Source organism: Tursiops truncatus, chromosome 11 (genome assembly GCF_011762595.2).
Source record: "Tursiops truncatus isolate mTurTru1 chromosome 11, mTurTru1.mat.Y, whole genome shotgun sequence".
NCBI lineage: Eukaryota > Metazoa > Chordata > Mammalia > Artiodactyla > Delphinidae > Tursiops > Tursiops truncatus.
Genome location: NC_047044.1, coordinates 89,754,839 through 89,767,526, shown reverse-complemented (window position 1 = coordinate 89,767,526; position 12,688 = coordinate 89,754,839). Strand labels below are relative to the sequence as shown.

The 12,688-nt window shown below is 39.2% G+C and overlaps 1 protein-coding gene across 1 annotated transcript in view; it reads right to left on the bottom strand.

Annotated features, from left to right (window-relative positions):
* Positions 1-12,688, bottom strand: part of SLC15A5 (solute carrier family 15 member 5) — a 90,105-nt gene that overhangs the window by 68,527 nt on the left and 8,890 nt on the right. The window contains 1 exon segment of the mRNA XM_019937020.2: positions 11,584-11,803. Coding sequence (XP_019792579.2) covers positions 11,584-11,803 — 220 coding nt within the window.

Sequence of the window (12,688 nt, the reverse complement as noted above, 5' to 3'; positions counted from 1 at the left end):
AGCTTCCAGTGTCTCCTCCTAACAAACAATATCAAAAATAAGTACCTATCCCAGTAGTATGGTTTGCAAGTTCTGGAGGAATAATCTCTAACTCTCAACCTTTCATTGGGTCTAAATTCTGCTGCTGGAGTCCCATTGCAAAGGGGGTGTCTTACAGCTACTGAAAGTGGGGTCTGGCTGCTCACCGCTCAAAAGCCAATAAAGAGGCAAGTTTGATGGAAAGGAAAGTTTGCTTTAATTTGGATGCCTGAAACTGGGGCAGGGGGAGGGCGGACTCCCGTCCAAAGGCTTACTCCCCTCCACTGACAGCCAGTGGGCAAGAGCTCTTATTGGCGGAAGGAGGGGACTACATGTAGAAACAGTACAGTTAGTTTGGACAGTCATCTTGAAATTGGTCATACAGTGGTCTGACGAGCATCATCTTGATTGTCTTAAGTACAGTTAATCTTCAGTTCCGGGGTCAGTTTGTTCCCATTTCCTTGAGTCCAATTCTTGGCATTGTGGCAGCTTATATTACGGCTACAGTCTGGTCATCATGTAGTTAACTTCTTCCACCTGGCACAGGTTTCAGTATCTACAAGACAGCTCACAGGATGTGGCTTAGAATATTATCTACAGCCCTTGAGGAGGAGCTAAAGATCCTTGACTATGCTTAGGGACTAAATGATTATTGTTTTGTCCTGTTTGACTGATTTTCTTTGCTTCTGCATTTTCTTACTTCTCTGATTAAATTCATTCTTTGGCTAAAGTTTTTCCACAGACAAAGGGCAGGCAGAGGACATGGGGGACAAGGACCAAAGGGTCCTATTCCATTTCATTAACATTAGCTTAAAAAATTATTGAAGTAATATTGAATATAATAAAATTTACCCATTTAAAAATATGGTTTTATGGACTACTATATTTAAAATAGATAACCAACAAGGACCTCCTGCATAGCACAGGGAACTCTGCTCAATATTCTGTGATAACCTAAATGGGAAAAGAATTTGAAAAAGAATAGATACATGTACAACTGAATCACTTTGTTGTACACCTGAAACTAACACAACACTGTTACTCAACTATGCTCCAATGTAAAATAAAAATTAAAATCAAATAAAAAATTTTAAAATATGGTTTTATGAGTTTTGGTCAATGTTTTAGTTGTACAAACACTAATAGATCTATATTAGAACACTTATCACTAAAATATGAAGGGCTTACCTAATTAGATCAGGCCCACCCAGGATACCAGGATAATCTCCCCTTTGATTAACTCAAAAGCAACTGATTAGAGAACTTAATTACATTGCAAAATCCCTTCACCTTTGCCATATAACATAAGGAGGGGGTGATATCCTATCATCTTTGCCATGTTCTCTTCAGTAGAGACAGGTCACAGGTTGTTCCCATACTCAGGGACATGGATCTGCCAAGAGTGTGACCCACCGGGGGTCATCCTATGGCATTTCCCATACATCTCCCTCCCTCCCTCCCTTCCTTCCTTCCTTCCCTCCCTCCCTCCTTTCTTTCTTTCTTTCTCTTTCCTTCTTTCTTTCTTTCTTTCTTTCTTTCTTTCTTTCTTTCTTTCTTTCTTTCTTTCTTTCTCTTTCTTTCTTTCTTTCTTTCTCTCTCTCTCTCTCTCTCTCTTTTTTCTTTCTTTCTTCCTTTAAGTAAAGGAAGCAGAGGGAACAGGTAAGACTGGCTATGAGAAGGGGATATTGAAGGTTTGAGAAGAAAGGAAAAGGTTAGAAACAGTCATATGAAGGAGGAGGAGAGAGAATGATTGCATACTGTACACCTGAAGGATGATGGTAAGGATTCACTTGAGGTTGGCCATGTATTTAGTGCCAGCATAGCATGATTTTACATTTTTCTCCAGACCTGTTTGGCTCTGTAAGTACAGTAATAGAACAAGTAAAGAGTTGAATTTTAACCAGGATTGCTTCCTTCATTCCTCAGGGGAGTACTGCTAAGTGTGGGGAAAGAGAGAGAGGAATAGCGGATGTGGAATTAGATTGTTAGTTGAAGACCAGCCTCCTGACTCTACTAATTCCACTTGCTGATTTACGGTGGGGATTGGCTCCTTGCTGTGCTCAGCTGACATTACCCAGGAGGGTGGATTGGTGCCTGACCTGCTTCTGCTGGGCAGAGGATTGAAGACCAGTTCCTTACTTGGTCCCACCAACATACCACTCAAGCTGGGGAATCAGAGTGTCCCCGCCTGCTTTGTATGTGTGTAGGTGTGTGTGTGTGTGCGTGTGTGTGTACGTACAATAGATTCTTCTTTCCTGCTGAAACTATGGAGCCAGAGTAGGAGGGTGGGGCAGTTTTTCCACAGTGTTTGCCTGAAGTAGGGCAGGTATTATGAAAAAGATATTTTATGTTAGGCTGCCCTTTCCCTGGTACTTTACCTAAGGGCAGCAGGCTTTTCTTGGAGCTGCCCTCTCCCCACCATGCCTGTGGGCAGTTCCAGGCTTCTCCACTGTTGGCAAAAAGAAAACCCAGAAAACTCATTGCTCTCCTCTCTCAAGTTCCAAGATCTCTAGCTAGAGTCTGTTATCTTTCCACCTTTCAGAATCTTCCTATGTTTGTTTGTTGTGTTATGTCCAGGGTTTTTTAGATGTAAAAAAAGGAGGACCTGGAAGGAATGGGGCTACTGTCATGGTCTGTCCTTGAATCCCTCTATGATTTTTCAACTGGGTAGTTTATCTTCCTATTATTGATTTGTAAAAGTTCTTTATATATTCAGGCTGCATGTCTTTTGTCAGATATATGTTCTACAAATGTTTTCTCCCAATCTGTGGTTTGCCTCATCATTTTCTTAGTTAAATCTTTTGATAACAGCAACTGTTTTTAATTTTAATAAATTTCATCAGTGTTTTTAATTGGTTCATGCTTCTTGTGTCCTATGTAAAGAATACTTTCTATATGTAGGTCACAAGTATTTTTTCCTTTTTTTAAAAGCAGTTTTATGCCTTTAGATCTCTATGTTAGGTCAATGATCGGCTTTTTCTTTTTCTTTTTTTTTTTTTTTGCTGTACGCGGGCCTCTCACTGTTGTGGCCTCTCCCGTTGCGGAGCACAGGCTCCGGACGCGCAGGCTCAGCGGCCATGGCTCACGGGCCCAGCCGCTCCACGGCATGTGGGATCTTCCCGGACCGGGGCACGAACCCGCGTTCCCTGCACTGGCAGACGGACTCTCAACCACTGCGCCACCAGGGAAGCCCAATGATCGGCTTTTAATTAAATTTCTAGTCAGGTGTCATGAGTAACTTTTTCTATTTGATATCCAGTTATTCTAGCACAATTTATTGAAAAGATGATCCTTTCCCCATTGAATTTTTTGGCACCTTTGTTGAAAATCAATTGACCTTATAAACGTGGTTCTTTTTTCTGAATTTCAATTCTGTTCTACTAATCTATCCTTCTGCCAAAACCATACTATCTTTATTACTGTTGCTTTTTCTCTTGTTTTTTAAAACAGTTTTATTGAGATATAAGTGAGCTACAATAAACTGCATGTGCTCAAAATGTACAATTTAAGTTTTGAATATGTATGCACTCAATAAGTGATCACCCCTTTCAAAATCATGAACATCCACTCTCCATAACTGACCTAGAAAAGGAATCAAATGTCAAACATGGCCATGCTGAGCAAGCTGATTGACTGTAATCCACTGATCGCAATTTATTTATCACAGTGCAGCGTGGGTACAAAGTTAGAATTTTCTAGGACAATGCGGTAGAGTCCCTAGGCTCAGCCTCAGGTCATCCTTTCGTGCAGTTGCAAGCTGCACACTTGAACTGTGGCTGTAACAACCAAGGGAGGCTGGAATTGCAGAGCAATGTTATGGTCCTTTCCATCTTTAAGAAACCCTTTTTTCAAATGCTAAGTATTGCTGAGAAAAAATCCAGGAGGACACTGTGCGACTCTTCAGTACACCACAGGGGGATGTAAACAGAATTGCTCTAAAGAGGGTCAAGGAAAATTACAATTCTTCCAAGACTTACATCTTGTGAAATATAGTTATAAACCAAAGAATTATAATGCTGAATATCTCTGTATAGGGAGAGATTTCACATAAAGTACTAAATGTGTTTTAACAAATGCCACCCAACCTATTTGATTGTGTAATTTTCTGGAAGAATTACCTAGTACAATCATGTTTTATATAATCTTTGCTGATCCATGGACAGGACAAGCCATAGATAATTAAGGGTGAAACTGTATATGTCTCAACTGTAAAAAAATAAAAGAAATAAAAATCCACAGTCTTCAAACTCACCATTAAGACTCCTTTCATCTCATAGCTCACCAGCAAATTGAATATATAAAGCACCTCTCACACAGAAAGTCAGAGAGCAAAGCACTAAAGCAAAACAAATACCAGTGATTAAGGAAAATTGAAAGCAGCAGTAAAAATATGTTTCTTTAGTTTACTTTTAAATACAGACTGGGAACTGCAAATAATTGGGGGTATATATAAGTGGTAATTTTTTTTTTTTTTTTTTTTTTTGGTCTTCATGATTCTATGGTGTTGAATACAAATAAGGGGGAAAAAACCCTATTGCTGCAAAATTCAGAAAACCTTTTGAGATTATTTATTTTAAACATTCACCTTAATTTATTTAGTAATAGTTTTTAAAGTCACTCAAATACTCTGTCACTTCTTAGACTGACCAATTTTGACATGCTTCAGACTTATTTTAAGTGATTATAAGAGAAATAGTTTGAAATGGGCTTTCCAACCTACTTGAGAAGGTATTAAAGAGGGGAGAAAAACTTCTGGGTCTTCATAGCCTTAGTGGACAATTTTAAGAGTTCAAACAGGGCTTCCCTGGTGGCGCAGTGGTTGCGAGTCCGCCTGCTGATGCAGCGGACTCGGGTTCGTGCTCCGGTCCAGGAAGGTCCCACGTGCGGTGTCCGGAGCCTGTGCTTCGCAACGGGAGAGGCCACAGCAGTGAGAGGCCCACGTACCGCAAAAAAAAAAAAAAAAAAAAAAAAAAAAAAAGAGTTAAAACAATATTTTATTCTGCCTTGAAAATATTGAGATAATTCACCCGGGGGTTTGTGGTTCTTCAATGGGCCAAAATTGAACTGTTTAGAAGAGTCAATGAAACACTGGGGCGCTGATTTCATGGTGGATGGCTGTTGTCAATCATTGCTTCTTTTAGCATAACCACTGGCCCACTGAAGTGCTTCAAAGAATATTCTAGCTGACATGAATTTGGAGAAAGAAGGACCAGAAGGAAATTTTGCATTTCCTACTTTTTTAAAAAAATTTATTGGAGTATAATGATTGCGTTAGTTTCAGGTGTACAGCATAGTGATTCAGTTATACATGTGCATATACTCATTCTTTCTGAGAGTCTTTTCCCATATAGGTTATTACAGAGTACTGAGTAGAGTTCCCTGTGCTATACAGTAAGCCTTTGTTGATGATTTTATATATAGTAGTGTGTGTATGTTACTCCCAAGCTCCTAATTTATCCCTCCTTCCACATTTCCCCTTTGGCAACCATAAGTTTGTTTTCGAAATCTGTGAGTCTGTTTCCGTTTTGTAAATCAGGTCATTTGTATCATTTTTTCCTACTTTTTATCTATAAATATTTTTCAACAATGCTATTAAAGAAAAGACGGCTTAATAAAGGAAGATAATTGATTTTGGTGAATTGACAGCATGATTAAAGTAAAAGGTTTACTTTTAATTAAGAAATTGGGGGGGGAATGCTTCACTCTCTTTCTCCTGCCCTCCCTGCTTGTGTCACTCCTTTAACTTGCTCTCGTTCCCTTTCTGTCTTTGTTCCCCTGTCTTCTGCCAAATCCCAATTTTAACAGTTTTTTATGTTGTTGAAGAGAAAACCACAGGCCCCAAATGGCGTCACTTGTGCTAAAGCCCATGATACCAAACCTAGGCTTAGATACAGGACTTAATTGCAGTTTCGAGCTTCTCCAGAAATGTAATCTTAATCAACCAGTCTGGAATTTTCTGGTTGGCATCAATGAGGTCATCTGTCATGTGGGCCCTCTCCATCCCCCAGAAGAAGAGGCAATCTACGTGGTAAAACCCTTGCCTTTCCCTCCCCACCCCACCTTCCCAAAAAGAAGATACCCTGGCCTAAAAATAATGCTTCCTTTTCTTTTGCGAATAGCTCCCTTGCCCTACCCTTCTTCCTATAAAACCCTTCCATTTTGTACAACCCTTCAGAGCACCTTGTAGTTGCTGGATGGGATGCTGTTCAATTCATGAATCGCCTAATAAAGCCCATTAGGTCTTCAAATTTCTGCCGTTGAATTTTGTTCTTTTTAACAATGTGTATCATTTTCCCATTTCCTGAGTTTGAGATCTTTGAACCACTGCGTGTTTATTGATAAAAATAAGTCCCTGCTGATGCACCTACCAAGCTTAAAAGCTACCAAGCAGGGCTTAAAAAAAAGCGGCAGGATGCAGGATCAGTAAGAAATGTAAGAAATTTCTTCTTTTTTTTCTTTCCCCAATACTTTTTAGTTTACATGGTTATATGTTGGAGAGGTATTCTGAGTGTATTTTCTGAAAGTTTACAATTCTGGCCAAGATAATGAAGGAGGTGCCTGTTGTAATTGGGGTGAGTGGGTAGCATTTGTTAAACTTGGCTAGAGCCCATGAAAATAGAGTTTTGGAAGGTCTAGTGATTTTTTAGAAAGCTACTTACAAGCTATTCCTCAGTATATGCAACTTAGAGGATATTCTGAGTGCAGGCCTACCTCAGAGATACTATGGGTCCGGTTCTAGGCCACCAAGGTATAACAGGTTGCACAAAGTTTTCGGTTTCCCAGTATATATAAAAGTTATGTTTACACTCTATTGTAATGTACTAAATGTGCAATAGCATTATGTCTAAAAAGATAACGTGCATGTCTTAATTAAAAATACTTTATTGCAAAAAATGCTAACCATCATCTGAGCCTTCAGCGCATGGTGGTAGTAACATCAAAGATCACTGATCACAGGTCACCATGATAAATATAATAATAATGAAGTTTGCATAGTGTGAGAATTACCAAATGCTTCACAGAGACATGAAGTGAGCAAATGCTTTTGGGAAAATGCCACTGATAGACTTGCTGGACATGGAGTTGCCGCAAACTTTCTGTAAATTTTACAAAATTTAAAATTTATAAAAATTTATAAAATTAAAAACTTTTATCACTGTGAAGCACAATAAAGCAAAGCAATTTAACGAGATATGCCTGTATTAATGAGTACTAGTAAGACTATTGCATGAACTGTTTTGATTTCGTTAGCTGAAATTATGATTTTACTATTGCAGAATTACGTAAATTCATATTTTGTTTCTCTTCTCAAGGATTAGGTAGAATTTCTCAAACAGGTAGATTTCTAAGTGTGGTAAAAATTGTGAGGAATCATCAAAAATTTCTGAAACATCCTGGTATGAAATAGGTGCTTCCCTCAATGTTTAGCTCCATTTCTTTTCAAGAATATTTCTAGACCACGTTTGGAATCCACTTTCCTTATGTCTCTGGAACTGTTTTCAAAATTCTGAAGCACTTGCTAAAAATGCCCGTTTGTTCCCCAGCTATGCTCCCAGGAAATTCTGATCTAGGAGGTTGGGGTTGGGCATGGGAAACATTTTTTAACAAAGCCCTCAAGTGATTCTTAAAATCATGCAATGCTGCTTGAGAGCAGTGGTTCTCAAACCTTACTACTTAGGCAGCTTAAAAAAAATCCTAGTCTCTGGTGCCCATCTCAGATCAACATAATCAGAACTTCTGGTGGTAGGGCTCAGGCATCAATATTTTTTAAGGGTCCTCAGGTGGCTTCCTTGGACATCTAGGATTGAGAATCGCTGCTCTCAAACAACACGCAAGTAAATATTAAAACAGCTTTGGAAAAAAGGCTGTGGGATAATAATTTTTTTACTTCTAGTGTTTTCCCAAGATAAAAGATTTTAAATTTGAGCAAGTTTTTAAAAATCAGGACACTTTCGTATGAGACAGATATTATGTAGAGTCAAACTGAGTACCAGATATTCAAAATTTCTGGGATGGAATAAGTCAGTCTCTAGACTTTTTCAAGAAATTTATACCAATCTACTATTTGAGCTTTTAAATAATGTATAATTCACTCTGGTAACTGGTTAGCGACAGACTATGATATGCAGATGGCATGCAAATTATCAGGTGAAATAAATAGAGACACGAGGAAGCAAGATTTAAGGTTAATTGTAGTAGGATTTAAAATTATGGTCATGAACAGACTTAATTATTCACCATTCATTTTGTTTCCAGAAAAGATTCTGCACAGGTGTATTTACCTAGATGATCACCAGTATGGTAACTCTTATTGTACATGTCAGATTTTGGAAAATGATGAAAGAGCCAGGTTCTGATCTGGACGATTGATTTCAGGGAGTTTAGCTTTATTCTTTCAGTTAGGTGCATAGTCGAGGAAGATCCAGTACCAGATGGTGATGTTGGCTGGGAGGGGTTTTCTCACCTACATTTGGCAGCTCTACTCGGAAGTGGTGCTTTCAGTGCTTTAGACTTCCAGTCTATACTATTTCACATGATCATTGGGAAGCTTTAGGTGGTAGAGATGCAATGACACATCTCATTAAGCGTCCCGTAACTATGAACAGCTGACATCTGTGCTGAAAACAGAACTGGATGCAGCCTTCAAGTGGTTATAGGTTCAAGTGCTGTGTTGCTTTTTTTTTTTTTTTCAGTTTATAAGTGATTTAATAAGCATAGCACTGCTGTCGTTAAACCAGAAAAATATATGTAGTAGAGATTTGAATTAGAATATATTACTAGGGCTTCCCTGGTGGCGCAGTGGTTGGGGGTCCGCCTGCCGATGCAGGGGACACAGGTTCGTGCGCTGGTCCGGGAGGATCCTACATGCTGCGGAGCAGCTGGGCCCGTGAGCCATGGCCGCTGAGCCTGCACGTCCGGAACCTAAAAAAAAAAAAGAATATATTACTAAAGACTTGAATTCAAAAATTTGAAAAGTAGTAAGTCTTTCTGTAGGGAGAGATTAGTGGTCAAAAGTTAGCTGTGTTGCTTTTTTAAAGACACTGCTGAAATTCATTATATTAACCAAGCTTGTAATTTCTAGAGGCTTTTTTTTTTTTTTTTTTTTTTTACGCGGGCCTCTCACTGCTGTGGCCTCTCCCGTTGCGGAGCACAGGCTCTGGACGCGCAGGCTCAGCAGCCATGGCTCACGGGCCCAGCCGCTCCACGGCATGTGGCATCTTCCCGGACCGGGGCACGAACCTGTGTCGCCTGCATTAGCAGGCGGACTCTCAACCACTGCGCCACCAGGGAAGCCCTAGAGGCATTTTTGACTTGGAGAAATAGATTATAAATCAGTGGGCTGCTCATTTTAAAGATGGCCTTCTCCTAAATGGCCTTCCTCTTTCCCAGAAGTTGGACAATGATTTTAGCTGTTGACTTATTTATTTGTCATTTAATAATAACAGTCATAGTTACCCTGATTTGAATGCCTATAATGTGCTAGGATACTTTGTGTAAGACCTCCACAACAGCCCTCCAAGTTACCCCCATTCTGTGCTTTGAGAGGTGAAGGAACTTGCCGAAAACCATAAGACTCCTAAGTGACAGAGCCAGGATCCTGCCAGCTATCTGGCTGCCCAGCAGGGACTCTGTTCATATTGCCACCAACCCTTGCGTTATGTACAAGAATAGAATGAACAGTCATTTCTATAAAGTGCAACAAGCAGCTGTTCATAAAAGTTTAGTATTTGAACTGAGAAAACAACAACAACCGTATTCCGCCTTCAAGGGGCTTATTATTTCTACAGTCTCTTATCACATTAAAGAATAACACCCTGGTTCTTTATACACATTTCTCGGTGCTTAACTTTAAAAAATATTGCATGATTCCTTTATCAGAGATTTTAATGAAATCAGGAAATAATAAGTAACCCAATCGAAATGTGTTCATCCTAAATTTGGCCTGGCTACAGAAATTCATTTTCACCTCATTCCTCATCCCCGCCTTTCCAATGTCCTAAAGCACGAACCCATTGGGTGTTCCCTCCGTTTCCCCAAGGAAATATTTCATTCATATAATGTCTCCTTTGTAATCAACACTGAGAAATGTCACTTTGATTAAACACAACTCTGAATGACTAAGGCGACAGTACAATAAATTCTCCAGAGCTATCTTTCAGAACAACTGATTGCTCTTTAGTCTTAATCCTCCAGAGTCTTATTTAATCAAAATGATGTTGCTAATTAAGGATTAAAACCTCCGAATAGAATAAAAAAGAAGGATTTTTCTTTCTCCTTTGGGCAGGTCAAGGAGGCAGAATTTGCTGTAAGGAAGTAAAAAGTCCCTTCCACCTTTGGTAAAACTGCATTATTCTCTGACGTTTGGACTTAACCCAAAATAGGCCTGAGTGCTTTGTAATATTAATATAGTCGGGGGATGGGGGGAAAGAAGGAAAGAAAGAAGGAAACGAAAGCAGAAAGAGAAACAGAAAGAAAAAGGAGCTGTCTTAGATAGCTATATGTACCTAGATAATATTTATTCTAAATTTTTTTCATTTAATGCTTTTAATATGAATTTTCTTTAAACATTTTGTCTGATGCTGTCTGTGCATTGCTTTTATCCATTGCTAACACTAATGGAATGGCAGAATATTTTAGAAAAATGATACTAACCCATTTCACAGAGAACAGGAAGCAAAAGACAATATATCTCCAATATATTTGACATCAACTGGTGAGTGCCAATAAGAACAACAGAGTTCTCTACTAAATGCTGAAATACTCTATCTTGAGATCAAAATCTCAATTTCTCCTTGAATTTGCATTTGATAATAAAAATTGGTTCCTTGAAAACACATAAAACTGTATAAGAACTCACTAAGAGAGACAAAGCTGTATAGAAATGTAGTTTGATTTCCATGGAATACAAATTCTTTCAGGTGCTGGGGGTGAAGTGGATGTTAAATAGAGATGCTGGTTGATGTGTTAACGAATTGTAAAATACTTCTTCCATCCTTTTCATCTTTCTGAATTTATGGTCTCTGCCATGTTAGTCTATTACAATGTAGACATAACTAATAATAGCTACTGTTTATTGATTACCACTATGTGCCACATTCTCTGCCAGTAATACACATACTATTACCTCTAATAAAACCCAGGAAGAGGTATTATTATAACCCTTCAGAAATGGTTAAACTCAAAGAAGAAATGACTTGACCAAGGTCAGGCAGCTGTGTGAAGTAGAATTGAGATTTCCACCAAGGCCTGTTTGGCTCCAAAGCCACATTCTATTCACTATGACATGCCATCTCACACTTGTCTACTTGAAGGAGAAAGTCATCAGCGTGTTTCAAGAAGGTGCTGGTAAACTGTGTTGGCCTATACCTGACTCATAGGCTCCCAGAATACTGGCTGAATCATTGTCAAAGGTATTGTCCCATTGTCACCCAGCCCAATCAATGACAAAGGCTGAACAGCCATCATCAAAACGGGACCAGAGAGCAAGCAATGAGAAATGCCCAAAGGGGGAGGAATGTCTGTTCCCGAGAATGCCTGTTTTCTCTCCTAGCCAGTGCTACTTACCAGTTAAAAAAGGACATTCGTTTCTGGGATCCATACTCCTGAAGGCTGTAAGCGCCCAGTGGACAGACAATGGTCCTTATTCCTCCTGTGCCGAGGCAGATGGCCACGAGTGCTACGTGAAACAGCCTGGTCTGTTCCTTTTTTGGTATGTTGTTAATCATATGGTGAGTGCCCATGTAGAAACCCTCCAAGGGAAAAGCAGCCACAGATAAAGCAGAGCCTATAGATAGAGAAAAAAAAAAAGGAATAAATGTGTATAGACCACTGACTCACCAAACCACATCAGAAGTAAGGTTTTTCCTCTGAACGTTGCCTCGTTATGCAATTGTCTTATTAAAATATTAATCATGGCAATTCTGGAGGTAATACGATTTTCCTAAATGTAAATATTTCCCTCAGTATATGTTTTTAATGAATCCAAAGTCCTAGTTTTTTTCCCCTCAGACTTGAACTGTCTCTCAGAGGACATACAAGCAAATCGTGTCCATTTTAACAAAGTTAAAACAATTCAGAAATACCTGATGTGAGACACTAAAGATGTTTGCAGTCCCACCCCCAGAGAAAAACCACCGTTCACAAGGGTTATTTGTTCTTAATCAACAGAGTGAGAAAAACCGCGATGATCTCAGACATCTCGGAAGCCTGTTAAAGAAAACGTTTTAAGAAGAACGTTATTGTAGTTAGAGGAGAACATAGCCTCTCTTTTCCTTTTCTACTTCGCTTTTTCCTTTTAAATCCCTTTTATTTCTCTCATTTCTCCTGTAGTGGCGTGGAGCCTCCTTTGCCGCACACATAGGTGAGAAGGCTGGGGACGGGTGTGAGGTAAGTAATGCAGTACAGGTGGGAAGGAGGGAGGAGAGAATGACAAAGGAAGGTTGAAATCACTTTGCTGTACACCTGAAACTAACACGACATTGTAAATCAACCAGACTTCAATCAAACCCAAAAACAAACCAACAAAAAGAAGGTTAAGCTGCCTTCTCACTTCCGTCTTGCAGGGACCAAACTTGAAGACTTTCCTTGTCTAATAATTACCACTCAATTCCATACTTTTGCTAAGCTATTTATAGTTTGCAAAACATTTTTGTGTACTACATTGTTTGAT